Source organism: Drosophila rhopaloa, unplaced genomic scaffold (genome assembly GCF_018152115.1).
Source record: "Drosophila rhopaloa isolate 14029-0021.01 unplaced genomic scaffold, ASM1815211v1 contig_3, whole genome shotgun sequence".
Classification (NCBI taxonomy): Eukaryota; Metazoa; Arthropoda; class Insecta; order Diptera; family Drosophilidae; genus Drosophila; species Drosophila rhopaloa.
Window position 1 is genome coordinate 2,916,707 of NW_025335123.1, and position 17,413 is coordinate 2,934,119.

At 39.3% G+C, this 17,413-nt stretch overlaps 2 protein-coding genes and 1 long non-coding RNA gene across 3 annotated transcripts; 1 reads left to right on the top strand and 2 right to left on the bottom strand.

Annotated features, from left to right (window-relative positions):
- Window positions 1–213: 213 nt before the first annotated feature.
- Window positions 214–2,828, bottom strand: LOC108043775 (clusterin-associated protein 1). The gene is made up of 4 exons (XM_017122579.2): window positions 2,727–2,828; window positions 1,492–2,667; window positions 456–749; window positions 214–396 (listed from the first exon to the last, which is right to left on the bottom strand). The coding sequence occupies exons 1-4, from the start codon at window positions 2,746–2,748 to the stop codon at window positions 287–289; spliced, it is 1,602 nt and encodes a 533-aa protein (XP_016978068.1). The 5' UTR covers window positions 2,749–2,828; the 3' UTR covers window positions 214–286.
- A 1,835-nt stretch (window positions 2,829–4,663) lies between these two features.
- On the top strand, window positions 4,664–5,578 carry LOC108043774. The gene has a single exon (XM_044461296.1). It carries the CDS (start codon window positions 4,754–4,756, stop codon window positions 5,450–5,452), a length of 699 nt encoding a protein of 232 aa, XP_044317231.1. The 5' UTR covers window positions 4,664–4,753; the 3' UTR covers window positions 5,453–5,578.
- A 2,535-nt stretch (window positions 5,579–8,113) lies between these two features.
- LOC108043773 lies at window positions 8,114–8,654 on the bottom strand. Its single transcript, XR_001769265.1, has 2 exons — window positions 8,608–8,654; window positions 8,114–8,334 (listed from the first exon to the last, which is right to left on the bottom strand). It is a non-coding gene; the product is annotated as an uncharacterized LOC108043773 (long non-coding RNA).
- Window positions 8,655–17,413: the final 8,759 nt, after the last annotated feature.

Consider the following 17,413-nt stretch of genomic DNA (forward strand, 5'->3'; position numbering starts at 1 on the left):
TAAGGAGAACAAAAGCCGTTTAGTTTTTTATAAAATTAGTAATTGAAGTATTATTATTAAAATATTCTTTGGTTTCCTCATCCAGACGCTTTAAGGCGATTTATCGATACTACAAATTATAAAATGAAAGTCCTTATGTACGCATTTGGATTCAATGCTGAATTTCCCCCGTGTTTGGTTCGAAATAAATCTATTATTTAGTTGCTGGGAATATTTCTTTATTTGTGATGACCTGAATGCCCTTTTTGACGTGTCTATAAAATCCGTAGAAAATGATTGGTTAACCCTAGAAATCCTCATCGCTGTGGTGCTCCGCCTTATTGGCCGTCTTCGGTCGCAGCGGCAGTTCCCCAGTTAACTTTGAAATGCTAATGTCGTCGATGGAGTTGAGATCAACTGGGGATAGCTGGGTGTTACAAGCCATGTCAAGTTAGGGGGATATTTGGAAGACTTACAATCGTCATCGGCGGCTCCCAAGGCAATGTTGCTCATCCCACTCATCCCGCTGATGGCGCTCATCCCGCTCAGCCCACTCATGCCCATGATCTCGCCCACATCCAGTTCACTTTCGGAGCTCCCGAAGCTGCTGTCATCGTCCCGTGAGTTGAGCATACTGCTGCCGGGTCCATTGCGGCCATTTCGATGGGCGCCACTTGCTCCTCCTCCAGCTGCTCCTCCTCCTCCTCTTCGGGATCCTCGAGCTGCTCTGGCATCGCCACCTGCTCCATCTGGTCCTGCTGCCCCTTTTCCTAAGGTTTGTAATAATTAAGTGCATTTTAATGCATTATCACAGCTGGTAATTACATTTCATTACGATATTGTCTATTGTTTTTAAGAATTCAAAAATAAATATTATATTGGTAAGTAAAGGTAAATTGTGGTTTCCACAATCCGGTCGTGACTAAAAAATGAATAATGAATAGGGAAATTATATTGTTTTTTTTTAATATATTTTAATTAAATAAAAATAATTTGTGAGGGAAAAGCGGGTTTAGATTTTGGTTATTATAGATATTATAACTTGAAGTGGAAATTCGAGGTAATTAAATAGAAATTAAATTAAACAATTAACTTTTTTACTGTCCTCTGAACTTTTAAATTCAGCTTAAAATGCTTATTTAAAACCGTGTTTTAAAAAGCGCGGTATCTCCTATAGTTTCTATGAATTTTCGATTACCTTGTTTAATGGCTTGAAATGTATAAAAAAAAGGTTTGGTTTCGAAATTTTGTCTTAAATTATGTAACAAATTATAAAAGAAGGATAATCACACTTTTAGACATATTCTAGGGACAATAATATAGTATTTTCGGTGACTTTGAACCACCAGGTCATACTTTTCACATATAAATGAATGTTTACTATTTGTATTTGGCATTTGTGGGCATGCAAATATGAAAGTTAAAATATTGATGGTTTAAATGAACATGATATCATTTTGCAGGCCATTTTAGACACTCCTTTTGGGAGGGGAAATGGCAGTGATTCCCTACCTGCGGCTCCCTTCCTGCTCCTGCCCGTGGTGGGTCTCATCCTGGAGGTGGCGGTGCCAGGACGCTTTCCCTGTGCCGAGCTGAGGTGCCCGGTACCCTGCTGCATCAGCTTATCCTCGTCCCGAATGTCCGGTATCTCCGAGTCCAGGCCGAAGACACTGCGTCCATTGACCACCATATCGAGGCCGGAGACCGCATCGCCGCCATCGTCCTCGGCCTCGTCATCCAGATCCTCCTCGTCGTCCTCGTCGTCGTCGTCATCGTCCTCGATGAGTCCCTCCGGGATGAAGGGCATGGAACTCTCGGCCGGCTTCTGCAGAACCGGTGAGGCAATGGGCGTGGCCCGCTTGGTACGCAGCTCCAATTGCGATTTGAGGGCATCCCGCACATGGAGCCGCAGGAAATAGCGCTGGAAGAGCTGCTGCAATTCCTTCTCGCAGTCCTCGAACTCGGCCATGTGGGCAGGTCGAATGCGATGCAGTGCCTCCAATCGTTGGCGAGTCCTCTCCAGCTCCGCCCGGCGGCGTTGCAACTTGGAGCCGAGGGCATTCAGCTCCACCTTGGCCGCCTCCAGTTGGGCTCGACTGGACTGCAGGCGCACCTGGCTGGCCTGGATGGCGTTCTTCAGGGTCCGCTCCACACTGAGCAGTTCCAGAGGTCGCTGGGCTTGGGACAGACGCGCCTCCTTGTTGAGCAGCTCCTTGGAGAGCAGCTCGTATATGGTGGTGCCGCGCTGGGTCAAATCAGCGGCCAGTTCCCGGGCCTTGCGCAGCTCCTCCATCTTATCGCCAATGTCCACGGGATTCAGGCTCCTGTACTGATCCCTCTGCTCCTCCTCGTCGCCATCCGCCTCGCTCTGTCCAGGGGCTGTCAGGAGTCGGGTTATCTTTTGCAGTTCCGCCGCGGTGACCGCAGCAGCGGCATACAGCTTCCGGGGATTCAAACGGATGGCCGCCTTGGTCACGAAAAACTCGGTGGCCGAGCGAACGAGTAGCACCCGCTGCTCCTCCGAGTCCACGCCGCCGGGCAAAGTGGCGCCCGGCTCCATCAGACCAGCCAGCCACTGGAGCAGCTCGGCCACTATGTGGAAACTGGCCAGGCTGCCATGCGGATTGGCCAGGGACTGTAGGGGAAATACCCGTGGAAAGCCCAGCAGCTTGAGATGTTCCCCCAGATCTGGAGGAAGAAATGCCAATTGAGAGGGGGATTGATGATGGGAGTCAGTACGCACGCACCTCGCACATCCTTGAAGGACATTCCTGGATTCTTCCGACGAGTTCAACCTGTTTTCGCTGCGCCGGCTGCGCTGGCAATTGCATTTTCCACTCCGTCATTTGTTGTGGTCTTTGGCGCCTTTGTTTGCGCCACCGAGTCCCAAATTGAAGGTTGCCAGGCAACGGCAATGCACTGGCAAAAAATACTAGATAGTACAGTAGATTACTTCTAGTGTTGTTAGTTACTCCGTATCCAGGTAACAAAATGTAGTGCTTTTTACCTTGCCAAGATTCAAAAATAGATGGCTACCCTTTTACTTACTCAGGTGAAGATTTTTAAAAAGAGTTGAGCTAGTTAATAACATAATTAATTATGTATTTTGTATGTTCTATAATTAGCTTAATGTATATATGCTTATAAAAATATCAGATGAACTGGAAATCTTTAGGATAAGCCATTACATTCCATTCGCACATTATGTTAATGCTTATTTTTAAATATATCCAAAGTCAGACATAATTTAACTTATTATTTAAAAAAATTAGAAAAATTCTTCTTTATTTTTACCTTACTTACATATAACTAGGTAATTATGATCTACAATACTTTGTACTTAACCTAGGTCCAAAAAAACAATTATCCCTTTCAAAACCCACACAGTTTCAAGGAATTTTTGCAATTTTGAAACTCATTTTCTATAACAATACCGCAAAATTATTTATAAAGCAACAATTAATTTTTTAATAACTGTTTTCTTTTTTTAATTAGTTTCAATGATAAGTGGTTAAATTCAAATAATGTCTTACTAAATTGTTTGGTTTTAATTGTTGTGGTTTTTTTTTGGAATTTAAATTGATTTTCTTGCAGTGCTTCTTCACAATTGTGAATAGTTTTCACTTGATTGCTGTGGTCGGTCATACAGAGTTCACCAAGGAAACGTTTGCGTGGTTGCCTTACCCAAATTTAAGGGCTGTGAGGGTTCACCCACTAGTTTGTACTACGATATAAGGCACTTTTCATCTGGCTGTTCAGTTCAGCCGCCAGAGGGCGCCTGTCAAGCTAATGTTGCGATTGGATTTTACCTGTTGCCTTTTGGTCATTTAATTAAAAGCTGCTGTGAAAGACGTTTATTATCACGCTTTTCTCTTTACTTTTTAATTACCATGCCATAGATTTTATCTAATTTCCGTTAAGCTTCAATTCATAACATTATGCCACTGACAGATTTTAATCAGCGGGTGGTGATAATTCTTAATTGCCACCCGCCGATTAAAATATGGTGAACTATGGTTGGCTTATAAAATAAAGTTATTATGGCGGGCTGTCTTGAATTTAAATTCGTTTTAAAATTTTCAAACGATTGACATTCACCTTTGAACAATTACATTAATGCGCAATTTTCGCAAAAAATCTTTATTTAATTATGTAAAAAATTAAATTTTCCAAATTAATTTGGAAGTTGTTTAGTTTTCTTAGCTATACAAAACTGTTATTCTTTTGGCTGTGCGCCTTAGTTTGGCGAAAATAAAGTCCAAAACCCGAAAAAAACATTAAGAGTTACGGTTCTTTATCAAAGTAATGGTCAAAATGTTAGAATTTGTTATAAAACTGCCCATCGATTAGCATTCACAGCTGAAACACAAAGCTTTATGTAAATAGATTCCCAAACCAAAAATGCATTTTTGTATTATATCTAAAATAAAATCGGGGTCCCTTAATTATGTCGTGGGTTTTGTTATTTTAAAAGGCCAGAAACTGTTATTCCGTTAAAATTGTGGAACCAAAAGACCAGGGAAATTAATGCATCTATAGGGTTATATAATGCAGTTTTTGGGTGGCAGCCCTATTTTTGGTTTTTTTTATTTACCCAATACTCTAAGTATTTTTTAGATTTTACGAGCACTAAGAAGGCTTCATTTTAAGCTTTGACAGCTGGGTAATTTCTTTTCGAGTTGGTTGGTCAATCGAGCTGGTACGTCTTCCGGAATAAACCGGGAAAAAAAAGAAATCTAGAGAAAACTCAGTCACTTGTGTGAGCTTGTAAGTAATGGCCCCAAGGAAGCGCATTTCGAAGATTGCCTCGCGCACCGTGCCGCCAGTGGTGCAACCGCAGGCGGATCCCGTGGGTCGCCGTTCCATTGGCACCCAAACGGACTTCGATGCCACCGGACCGGCGAAGCGCAAGAAGGTGCAGCCGGCGGGCAGGCCTCTGGGCCCGCAGATACCGCCGCCCCAGGAGCTGGCCACGCACCTGATGCCGGCGGTCAATCCGCAGGCGGAACCCCTGCCCGCCGCCATCATGATGGGCGGTGGCCAGCCGGTTGCAGCCATCCAACCGTTTGTGCCCGGCCCGAATGAGAAATCCTGTCAAGCGCTGAAGGGCGGCGCCGTGGAACCGGCCGACCGGGTGATCACCCCGAATGGAGGCGAGCGTCAGATGAACTACCTGAAGTCCCTGATGACCAACCGCCGCGAGGAGGCCAACCAGTGGGATGTGAAGCGCCTGGAGACGCTGCTGGCCAAGATCAACGGCAATCCGCCGCCGCGCTGGTACATGGCCACCCAGATGTGGCTGGAGGTGGCCCAGCTGGAGGACCGCATCGACGCCTACGACCGCATGGAGATGCTCAACGAGGCGAAGCTGATGTTGGAGAAGGAGCAGGAGCAGCAGAAGGAGCGGGAGCAGCAGAAGCAGAAGCAGAAGCAGAAGGAGCAGGAGCAGGGCAAGGAGCCGGGCAAGGGATAAGTCCAGGTGGTCATCCCCAGATGAAATCATACACTTATTTTTTGGTTGCGGCTTATATTATCATCACTTCACACACTCACCCAAATGTAATGTAATGTAATGTCGCAATTTCAACACTATTTGACATTTAACATTTTCAACAACATTTTACTCAGTTCCACATACTGTATGTACATATAATAAATAATCTTAATATTTAACATACCCAGTATTTTAACATTACGTTTCCATAAATTTACTAATTCTCAATGCATGCACCAGTCTTTAGTTCTTCTAATTTTTAGATAGTCTTCTTGAAAAATACACGTGGTAATATTTCTATGTTCCCTGTGTTATTTTTTTAATTTATTTATTATTTTGTTAATTAATAATTCAAAAGAAATATAAGTAATAATGAAAATTGTTTTGACCGTGAGCGATAAACAATCTTTGTGTGTTTCCAGAAAGTTCTTTAGAGGCCGTTTTCGGTTCCGATACCGATGACTTCACCAAGGATTTCCTTAAAAAAAGGAGGACAAAAACAAAATGTAAAGGTAAGCTTTCTAGTTTCTAAGGTGTTTTAATGTCTCTGAAGATTTCTGTGGCACTGATTTGGGAGAGCATAGCTCCCTGATGTCAGTATAAAGCCCACTTAATGCAGCTGCCCCATGGATTGAATGGCTTTATTCCGGGCACCCAAAAGATTCAGTCTCTGACTTTTAATTGCAATTCAAGTGGTGTGAATCGCTTGTTACCATATGAATGCCCTGAATCGCGGCGATGACAGTCACTTGGTCTTTTGGTCCTGGGTACTGGATCCCTGGTCCTTGGTCCTGGGTCCTTGGCCCTTGCTTCTCTTCGCAGCTGCTTAATCAGTTGACAGCCGACCGAGCCACGCCCCTCGCCCCGCCCTCTGGCTTACACACAGACACTCGCATGGCCGAGCAAATCTTGCCGGTCTCGGCCTTTTGGCCATGGGTGAGTCTTTGTGCATATTTAAGCAGCATTGGGCGGAGTGCAGGAGGGAGGAGGGAGGAGGGTGGAGGGTGGAGCGCAGGAGAATGGAGGATGCAGTCGCTCCCCCATGTCAGTTGGCCTGCATTTGACGAATTTTCACGCGTCACGCATTCGCAGTGACCTCAAGGCTCAAAGGCTTCCTGCGCGCTTTACAGGCTGTTCACACGGCACAGTTTCCAAAAAGACTGGTTCCGAAAAATACACCGTCCTTACCTTTGTTTGCTCAAAATGTTCGTAAAATGGTAAAAAATGTTCTAATATTAGAGAAAATTTGTCATGACCTGAAATTAAATCACTTAAAGTTAAGCAAAAAAAATATTTTAAAAATATTTCGCTTTATATGGAACTTAAGAAGGTGAAATGATACAAAATTATTATGAGTAAATTCCTGTTACTGAATATTTTAGCTTACCTATTTAATTTTAGGTTAAACATTTAACATTGGATTACTAATATGTTATATCTAAATTAAAAAAATTAATTTTATATTATTTCAAGTTACTGTGAGCTTTAATATAAGTCAAGGAATGTTATAATAGGTTCCATGCAAATGTTTAATAACTGTTTTCAATTATGACGTTAAAAAACTGTTGAAATTGTTTGCTGAAATATATTTTTAAGTGTAAATAGTAATATAAGAGAATGCTTCAATAAACTAATTTATTCTTTAAGAAACCGAAATATAATTTAAAAAATTAAAAAAGTGTTTGCTTATCACGAGAAATAATCCATCAAAAATGTGAGTAATAATTGTCTTTGTGATTTTATAACCTCGCATAAACGTCCCCGAAAATGTGGAATGATATGGACTAGACCCGTGTTGTTGTTGTTGTTGTTGTTTGGAGACCTCAATTCTGGGGCTGCCTGGTGTTTATCCAGCGTGTTGGGGGTGGTATTGGGCGGTTATGTCAGAGGGGGGGAGGGGGGTGATGGGGCAGCGTGGCATCTTAGTTGGTGCTATCAACTCCATTGGCCTCGTCATTTGGTGGCCGGCGTCGGCTTGCATGTACTTATGTCAACATGTGCATATATTTGCATTGCCTCGGGTGTCGACTGCGCTTTTCACGCCAAAGTACTGGCATGATGGCCTTTTTCTGGCATCTTTGAATATTTCGTAAAGATCGAACAAGGAGTGCCTCAACTTTTTGAAAATAAGTTTATTTTTAAATTTATTAGTGTACAATGGGTGCTTTATATTTATTGTGCATTGTGACCAATATGCTTTTCTACACGAAAAATATAGACTGACCTTGCCGCTCTTCCAAACAAATTTGGTAATTTACATTTTTTTGTAATTCTAATGTAAGTATACTTGTATCTTGGCCAAATTTTCTTTGGCTTGGTTGATTAAGTTAATTTTCTTTTTTTTCAAAATTGGAGAAAAATTTAGGAAACATTACATGAAAAATGATTTAATGTTGACCACTTTTTAGGTCATTTAGTTTTTCAACTGTTATATTTTTCTCGGTTGAAGAAATAGCTCATGTGAGAATTAACTCCAAACTGGCACATATTATGTCTGTTAGGTCATTTTCAAATCGAAAATGACGAAAAGTAAATGCAAAAAGTAAATACAATGTACACATTTACAAAAAGGATAACCGGTCATTAGATTACTGGCACTTAATTGGCACTCGAGAAACCGTCCCTTAGTAAAACAATTCCTTATTGCTGGCTTGAAGCCTTTATTTTAATGCGGTAGTACTGCACAGGGATTAACTCGATATTGTTTACATTGGAATTTGGTCAAAGGTGGTTCCTTTATATGGTTCTGGATCCACCTAACCAGTCGATCCAGCTGCGGTGGAGCTAGGAGGTGGTGGAGGAGCTCTGAATTGCTCACCTGTGGAGTTGTGATGATGACTCACATCTGCCATGGTCAGTTGCTAAAAATATTTAGATCATTTTTAGAACTTATTTTAGAAAATATGTTAGCGATTGTACACAAGACTAGTCTCTCAGTTTTGAAAAACTAAATGGATGGAACTGACACTTACGTTTGCAGTAGCTTAAAAGTTCGAAAAATAACATTGTTAAACTTTTAAGCTACTGTAAATGTAAATTTAGAACTTTATGTTTGAATTTGATCAAAAGGTTCATGTATATTTCGTGAACTATTTTAACCATATATTTATAAATCGGTTTTTAATTTAACTTACCATCAGACAGCAACTTAGGGCCAGAAAGAACAGCAAAAAGAGTCGCATCTTGATGTTGAATGGCCATTGGAATTGAAAACCCGGCTTATATAGCCGCGCTTTGTTTATCTTTGCCTAAAATAATGTATACAAATTGCTCGTTCAACACTTTTGTGTCATACAGTATTAAATTGACGAGTTGATTTTGTAACAATATTATTTCAACAAGTCCGCAGTTATCTTGTGCACTCAAGCTGTTTTTTGTGGCCAGTTTGTTTTTATATTTTTGTGTATATCCGCTTTTAAATCATTCCAAAATATGTGTGCGCGAATTAATGATTGGTCTAGGAAAACAAAAAGTTTGTTTTCTTTTTGGTCTGAATTTATCATGTTAAAATATATCTGAACTAAGTGAAATTATTTCGGGAACGGAAGACTATGTCATATAGCTGTCATAAAAAAGACTGTTGAAAAATGATAATTTCCTTGTTCTAAAATGAAAAGCACTTTTAATTTGTAAACGGTCTTCTGAAAGACAAAACAGAGTGGATTTTTGATCAGCCTATTTATGACACATTAAAAATAATTTGAAATAATCGCAGCTTCGCAAAGAAATGAATTTTTAAGAAGTCGATGATTAAATTATAATCAGATCAAATAGTAAGTTGTTTTGGTGGCACATTTTAGCTACCTTTGTAAGCTATTATTGGCAACACTGAGGGCGTATGGGCGTATGGGCGTGTGGGCGTGGCAGGCGGCCGTGCGCCCACTTGCAATGCGCTAAACTTCCGCTGACGTTCCGCAGCCGGAGCCAATCTGCATCAGACTACAAACAGGCATGGAGTCACGCACTCCGGCGTTGAGGGGTTAAGCGGGTGGCATCAGGATGCTGCTGCAAAAGGGTTAAAGGGGGCGGTGGGCGGTGGGCGGGAGAGGGGCTGACACCAATGAACACTGCCATGTTCAACTATAAACGGAAGGCGGATGAATAAGACCCGAGACGCAGGACTTTAAGGATGTTAACACCACATCAGAATCAACCTTTGGCCCACTGATTAAACCCTGAACTTTAAGTGGCTGTACATCCTAAGTGTTTAAGGTATTTACTGGGGCACAATATAAATAGAAATCAATTAAAACTCTCGATTGGGATTATAAGTAAATAAAATATTATAATATGATAAAAACAGGTAATCATCCTATTCAAAAAAAAAAACATGAAACAATATTTTCCCTACTAAAACTCGCAACTTAAAGCCACCTTTAAAGGAACCCCTGACATTCGAATAATTTCACTACGAATGCCCTTGCTTCTTTATCATTTTGGATAAATAATTCCAAATCCGTTTGTCAAATTTCGAGTAAACATCCAAATATTTATCTATGAGCTTCCAAATTATGTAAATAATTTCACCCATTCACGGCTTCTTAAGCCTATATTTGCACATTTATTGGGTCATAATAATATCCCCATAGTTTCGCTAATTAAATCTTGTCAGCATTTCTAGTGAACGGCCAGTATTTTGGCATGATAGTATTGAAATGTTTTTGCATGGCCTTGCTTAATTTAATTTAATTTGAATGGCATTAGCTCGAATGTCCTGTCATTAGCAGGCAAGCTTGATCCTCCTTTGTGGTTTTCGTTGCACGAGTGCGAAAATCCATAGTTGAATTCATTGTCCGGCAATTGTTGTTGGGCTGTGTTGTTGTCAAATCAATGCTGCATAAATATTTCGCGTTGACATTCGCAAAGCTCTGCTATTTGCATTTTTTTTTGACTGCAGTCCGGTGCTCGAATTGTGAAACAGCCTATAAATTAGACTTCCTGAAAAGAATAAATTGGTAATTAGGTTTGATTACGCCTAGTTGGCAGTGCAATTCTGTTGGGAAATAGTTTTATATGGTAACAAAGGGGCTAACTATGTAAAAAAAATATATATATAGTTTGTAATTTTTTTGCTTTTTTTTACATTTATTTAAATATTTTGAAAACCGAATAGTAGTTGTCTCGATAATTTTAGAAAATCTTAAAAAAAACCTTATCCTAAAGGTACTTTAAAATCTTTGAATATTACAAAATTTAAAAGTGGTTTTATCAAGGACACTAATAAATGTAGTTTTTAAGTTATATTTTTTGGGCTTACTAAAATGGTTTCTGCTGCAGTTTATTTTCATATTTGCAGGGTTTTCCAGCTTCGATTGCCTGGCTCAAAAACTCGAGTTGAGTGCACGCTTTACAAACGTTTTGCATTGGTAATGAATAATAAAGCTGCATGAATTCCACATTCCCCCCACCACCCACCACCCACAACCCACCACAGACATGGCAATTTGTCAAAAAGCAAAACTTAAATTGAACCGAACCAGAATTAGAAGTACATATGTTTGTGTATTTGTATGTAGGCAAATAAACTAAACGCACATGAATTGTTTTTGGGCTTATATCTGTTGAATATTCTAGCCGGATTCTGTTATTCGACTCAAGTAATCGATAGCCACAATAAGCTTTGCATTTTATGAGTTTTTGGAATTTGTTTGAAAATACAAAGTATCTGGATGTTTAATTTCTATTTTTAAATTCTAGGTTTTTAATGTTACTTTAGGAATACAATTCAAAGTCTACAAAAATATAAAAAGTTAAATATAAGTTTTTAGATGATCCCCTATTAACCAAGGTAATTCGATTTACTGCTTTAAAAATAAGTCATCATAGTTGTTTGTTTCGTTCTGTATTTGAATATTTTGTAAAACCATAATTTAAAAAGGATTTCCAGTTTTATGTTTCCGCAATCGATAGTTTATTTTACCGCTTCCACTTTCGTTTGGTTAGTTTTTTTTTTAATAACTTTTGTTTAGTTTGTGTTCGATTGTAATTAGCATTTTCAATTAGACTTGTGTGCCCGAGTTTGCGGGTGAATGAGTGGGGAAATGTCGGGAAATTTGATTTACAATTGTTATTGTTGTTGGTGGCATTCGAATTACCGTTGGCAATTAAATCGATCAATCAGGCCATATTATTTCGTTTTTCGGGGGTCTACTCTAATCGGAGATTAAACACTTTTTCATCTTTGTTTTAGGTAATTTCAAAAATGATTGAAAGGGAATTTAACAATAACTTTTGAGAGGTATACCACTTGGAAATCAGATTTAAATAGGTTAAGTTGCAGTTTGAAACATTTTTCAAAAGACCTTTTTTTTGGAAATTCTTAAGAATTACACACATATTACTAAGAATCGTCCCAAAACAGGTATCCAAAATTTAAATGAATATATGGAAGTATTGTATTCTATATATGTATACCTCTCCGAAGTCTGAATTAAGTATTCAAGCTTTACATAGGTATTAGGACCTCCTTTTGCAAAGATAATTATCGTGAAATTGGAAAGGGGCAAGGTCATCAAAAATGCCAAAGATCAAATACAGCAATTAAATTAGGCAATTTGCTTTAATTATATCAATCGCATGGTTTGGATGGGCAGGCTTATTACAAATTTTTGGGTCTGCCAAAGTTCAAATCAATTAAATCTCGCTTAACCGACAACAGTGGCCATATTGCAGATGGCGGCACAATGCCAAGTCAATTACAATCGCCCCCATGGCTCGAAATTTGAATGCATTAATATCCCATTTCAGAATTTAAGGTTGGAATTTAAAGTGATTGCGTTTGGGGGATGATGGCGCAAATCTGTCACAATTAATGCCGCCAAAGTCGCTCACGACTCACGATTCCACGATTCAAGAGGCCTACGAAGTCTGGTCCCCAGATGTTGGCATATTTACACCGGAAGTGCGGGGGCAGGGGTGCGGATTTGTCCCTAAAGCGTGGAAAAGTTTGCCGCCTCCTCATCTCACTCTTATTGGCAGTGTTGGCCAAATTGCAGTACTAACCAAAGTTAAGTCAGGGATTAAAAATAGCTAAAAATAGTTCCTTAAAAAAATTTTTCAAAAAAAAAAAAGATAATAAAAAGTCTATATTACGACCTTTTTATTAAAATCCTTTAATTGATTTAATCATTTAATAATATTATGTGTTTTTATGTTCTTTATAGTTGTCAAAAACCCTTGACCTCAATCTGGCAAGAACAGTAAAATAAATAACAGAGAAGTCGCTAATAAAAAATATTTTTCTCATCCTTAAAAAAGCTATAGATAATAGCTTTACCGAATTTCGAACTTGATATTTATGATTTTATTGGCAACCAATAGGTCGTTGCTGAAACTTGATTAATTTGAAATTAAATTAATGTAGTAGGCAGTTTAGCTGTTAAAAAAATATTCTTTTTTATAAGAAAAAAAACAAATAAGCGGTCAGCCTCATTATTTTTGATATATCGCTTTCGAACTTAGGCTAAAAATATCTAAATTGACAACCCTGTTGGCAGCAAGAGATGGGGGCCATTAAAGCCATGTTAATCGATTTTCTGTTGCTTTACACGCGCCTTTCCAGCAGGCACACGCCAGCCACACCCTCCTACTTCCACCTCCAATTTTCCGCCCCCAACCCTCCCTTTATCCAACCCCCCTCCCCCATAGCAAAGTAGAAAATAAGCAGGATGCTTGGGAGTGTTTCAGGTGACGCCCTCCTCGCTTAGCGGCCGTTTTTGTGGGCGTGGCAGGCGGCAAAGGCAAGGCAAAGTACTTTCAGGGCAATTGCTAATCGTTGGCTCCCAGATTGTTGTTGTTGCCAGATATCGGGGGAATGTTGCTGAGGTTTGTCCACTATAAAAATAGACTCAAGGCGGATGATAGACGATTAGTTGACAAAAGCTATCATAAGCGAACAACTTTATTCGAGCGGCAAATAAAAACGATTCAACTTTAACTGCATAGGTAAAACCTTGACCCACAATTGAAATTTCAGAGGTCATAACTTTACCAAATTTAATCCGATTTCAAAGTGACATCCCTCTTTAGACTTGTGGTTTGATTCTCTAAAAAACTGCATTCAAAATTTTTATTTTAGCGTTAGTCAAATTTTTGACCCATTTTCATGTTAGTTATTTCTAACTTTCCGACGACTTGTAAAAGGGTGACCCAAAATCGGACTTCAAGAGCTCACAACTTTACCAAATATAATCCAATTTCAAAGTGCCATACCTCTTAAGACTTGTGGTTTGATTTTCTAAAAAACTGCATTCAAAATTTTCATTTTAGGGTTAGTCAAATTTTCGACCCATTTTCATGTTAGTTATTTTTAAATTTCCGACGACTTGTACAAGGGTGAGCCAAAATCGGACTTCTAAAGCTCATAACTTTGCCAAATTTAATCCGATTTCAAAGCGACATACCTCTTGAGATTTGTGGATTGAGTATCTAAAATCTGTACCCAAAGTTATCTTTTAAACATTAATATTTTTTTATTTTCTCCAAATCAATTAAATCAATCAGTTAAATTTGCCGTTGTTTCACCTTTTGAATATTTCGATTATACGGTTTTTTATCCGTATATGAAGTGCGTAGATTGTACTTACTTGAAACCCTTTTGAACGTTCTCTGCACTTTCCTTTGAGCAACTTAAAGTTGCAAACCCAATTTAATTGCTACGTAAATTGCGTAACTGTCGCAAAGTGACAAATATGAGTTACCACACTTTTCCCCACTTTCTTTTGCTTTCTTTCACCTTTTTTTGTTTGCTGCTTAACCACAATGTCACGTGCCTGTGTGTCGGGTGTGTATTTGCAAAGTGGGCGGGACGAAAGGCGGTGGGTTAATTGTTAAGCGGCGTGTGACTTTTCCAGCCACAACTCTCAAGCCGTTCACACAAACACACACCCGGAAAATGCCACACGAATATGATGTCAAGAGCGTAATTATTGAATTACTTGACATACACCAAAAAAAGAACAAAAAAAGAAGGGGGAAAGAGGTCCGTAAAAAAGTCAGGTGGCTCATGTAGAGACTTGGTAATATTATGCAATATAAAGTGGCAGCTTGTAAATGTGTAAAAATGCCTTTTACAAACGCATCTGTATGAGTGGCCGTGTGTGTGTGTGTGTGCGTGTGTCGCGCAAATAACAAAGAACCAAAACATGGCCATCCGGTTAGCTGACACCAAACAAGCAGCAGAAACAGCAACAGCAACAGTAACAGTGCCAACGGTAATGGTAACGGTAACTGCCACGTCCGTGGGCGGCACAGACACGCCCCTAGGCCACCCCCACACACAGATACAATCAACTCACACATATGCACAACCGCTCTGAGCATTCGTTTATGCGGTTAAAGTAGTGGCAAAAGTAGTAGCCACCAGAAAAAATAAGGAGGAACCCCAACATTCAGCACTCCAACAATCAGTACAGTGAAAACTCTAAAATAAGTGCAACCGAAAATAAGGAAATAAAAAAAAATTTTTTTATGCACCCTTACAAGACTACTACGAATTGTATTAATGCAAATTTAATTGTATTTAAAAAACTAGGAGTAACATTTATGAGTTTAAAAAATATATAATCAAAATATTTAATAAATCCATAAGAGCTATGCAATATAAAGAGCAAGTTTCTTAAAAGTGCAACGCCTATATTGTACAAAAAATTGCGCAAGAAAAATTTAAAATTCGTTGCACTTATGTATATTCCCCAGAGTTTTTAAAAGAAGTTCTTTGTTTGGTTCTGAGTCTCTTAAAACCGTTGCTGAATTTTCATATTTTAATTATTTTATTTTTTATTTTAAGTTTATCTCATGAGACAATTATACATAGAAGAATGTCGAACTTGTTCTATTCACAATACAGAGTATTAATTTAAGTGAAATGTGTTTTATTCAGCACGTTGCATGGCGGTTCGAGTTGTAGAAGTTAGACTCTGTGTTGAATTATTTTTTCTCTGTGTACAATACATCTGCGAACGTGTGTGAGTAGGGAAGCGCGTGCCTTTTGCCGTCCATGTGGTTACACACTCACACCAGCGCCAGTACACATACAGAGGCACTTATTCAAGCTGCTCGCATATGCATAGAAAGAAATGTTTACCTTATATTACCGCTCCGCAGTCTAACCAACTCTGCGCTCCTTGGCCCCCTTTTAACCACTTTTTTAGCTCCCTTTCACACTTTTCACTTTTCACCCTCCCCCTGCCCCTGCCCAATTTCATATGTGTGTTTGTGGGGGTGTTCTGGCAAAACTTTGTCATTTAGTTAGGTGTAAGTTAGTTTTTTGGCTTAGCCGGGCCAACACTTTAAACAGAGTGAGAGGGATTGACGGAGGGGGAGGGGGAGAACGATGCCAGAAGGGGGGAGAGGGGGAGGGGGGACAAGGGGCACCGCACGGAGTTACCTTAATTTAGTGCAGTTTGCAAAATGTGCGTACGTGTAGAAAGAAACACTTCCTCACACCCACACCTCGTCCGCCAAAGTTGCACTTTCCTTTAAATCAAACACTTGGCGAAACATATGATCGGAAAAGTTGGCAAAACACACTTAGAATGAGTCATGGAAATGGGTCCACGCCAGGATGGATAACTTTAAACATTGCTTTTACAGCTGCAGCCACCGAAATCCGAAAGCGGTAAAGTTGACTGCAGAATGTGTCAAATGCGTGGGTGTATTCCGTTTTTGGGGCAGTACAATTGATAAATACTTAGTAATAAACAGTTGCATTTAAGACTAGAGGTATATATTGAATAAAGTCACACTAAGAGACGATGTTCCAAATATTCAAATTTTATTGACTGACAACTCTTAACTAGAATCAATGTTCTAGATAACTTTCACTGACAAATTTCCAATCACTACATTAAATTGGTTTTAAATTTACAAAATTCGAATATATAAATTTAATCTTAGACATAAGTGTTTTGGTTAAAAAATGTTGATAAATTGTGCGTTATATATATTACACATTCATCGATTTTTTGTTTTCAATCTATTGAAGTCAATCTAAAACAAGAGAGAACGCTATAGTCGAGTGCCTCGACTATAAGATACGCGATACTCAGCTAAACAACTTAAAATATGCGCTATTGTATTGCGCCATCTACCCCAAGACATTGGTACCACAGGCCATGAAAGGCGGAAATGTAGGCGCTAGCCAGGCTTAAGCGTTTAATGGGTTTTTGGGCGTTAGAGTGGGCGTGGCAAACTTTTATTAGTCCAATCGATAGGTATTGACGAAACAAATACATATCAATAAAAATTTTCATAATAGCATCAAAACTGTGGCCACAGCTTGTGGCTTGTGGGCGTCAGAGGGGGCGTGGCACCATTTTGAAACAAACTTGCGCTGCGTAGGAACTCCTAAAATCTACATGCAAAATGCCAATCTTCTAGCTTTTATAGTTTCCGAGATCTCAGCGTTCATACGGACAGACAGACGGACAGACAGACGGTCAGACGGACATGGCTATATCGACTCGGCTAGTGATCCTGAACAAGAATATATATACTTTATAGGGTCGGAAACGCTTCCTTCTACCTGTTACATACTTTTGCACGAATACAATATACCCTTTTACTCTACGAGTAACGGGTATAATTAGTTAGAAGTGTATTAATTTTCGCTCGCAAATCGTTGCCTACATTTGTGCTGAAACCTCGTTGGAGACTTCTATAAGAGAAGGAAATATAAGTTAAGAAGGAAATAAAATCGAGCGGATATTTGACAAAAAAATAATTTAGAATTCCATTTAGAATTTGAAAAGTTATATTTAACTTGAACCTGATACGCATCACAAAAGTGAAGGCAATAAATGTACCCTCCTCTGCCTTGGTTCATATTACCAATTGTAAATGCCAATTCATTGCCTTTAACTTCCAATTTGAACCTTCGATCCTCAGACAACCATATTTTTTAGTGGGAAATGGGGGCATAAATACGACCAACAAATTTTC

Coding starts and splice junctions, on each gene's coding strand:
- LOC108043774 (XM_044461296.1), top strand. CDS start 4,754: ATGGCCCCAAGGAAGCGCATTTCGAAGATTGCCTCGCGCACCGTGCCG.
- LOC108043775 (XM_017122579.2), bottom strand. CDS start 2,748: ATGTCCTTCAAGGATGTGCGAG. Junction 750..1,491: donor GAGCAGGAAGGGAGCCGCAG/GTAGGGAATCAC, acceptor TACAAACCTTAG/GAAAAGGGGCAGCAGGACCA. Junction 397..455: donor GGGAGCCGCCGATGACGATT/GTAAGTCTTCCA, acceptor AGCTATCCCCAG/TTGATCTCAACTCCATCGAC.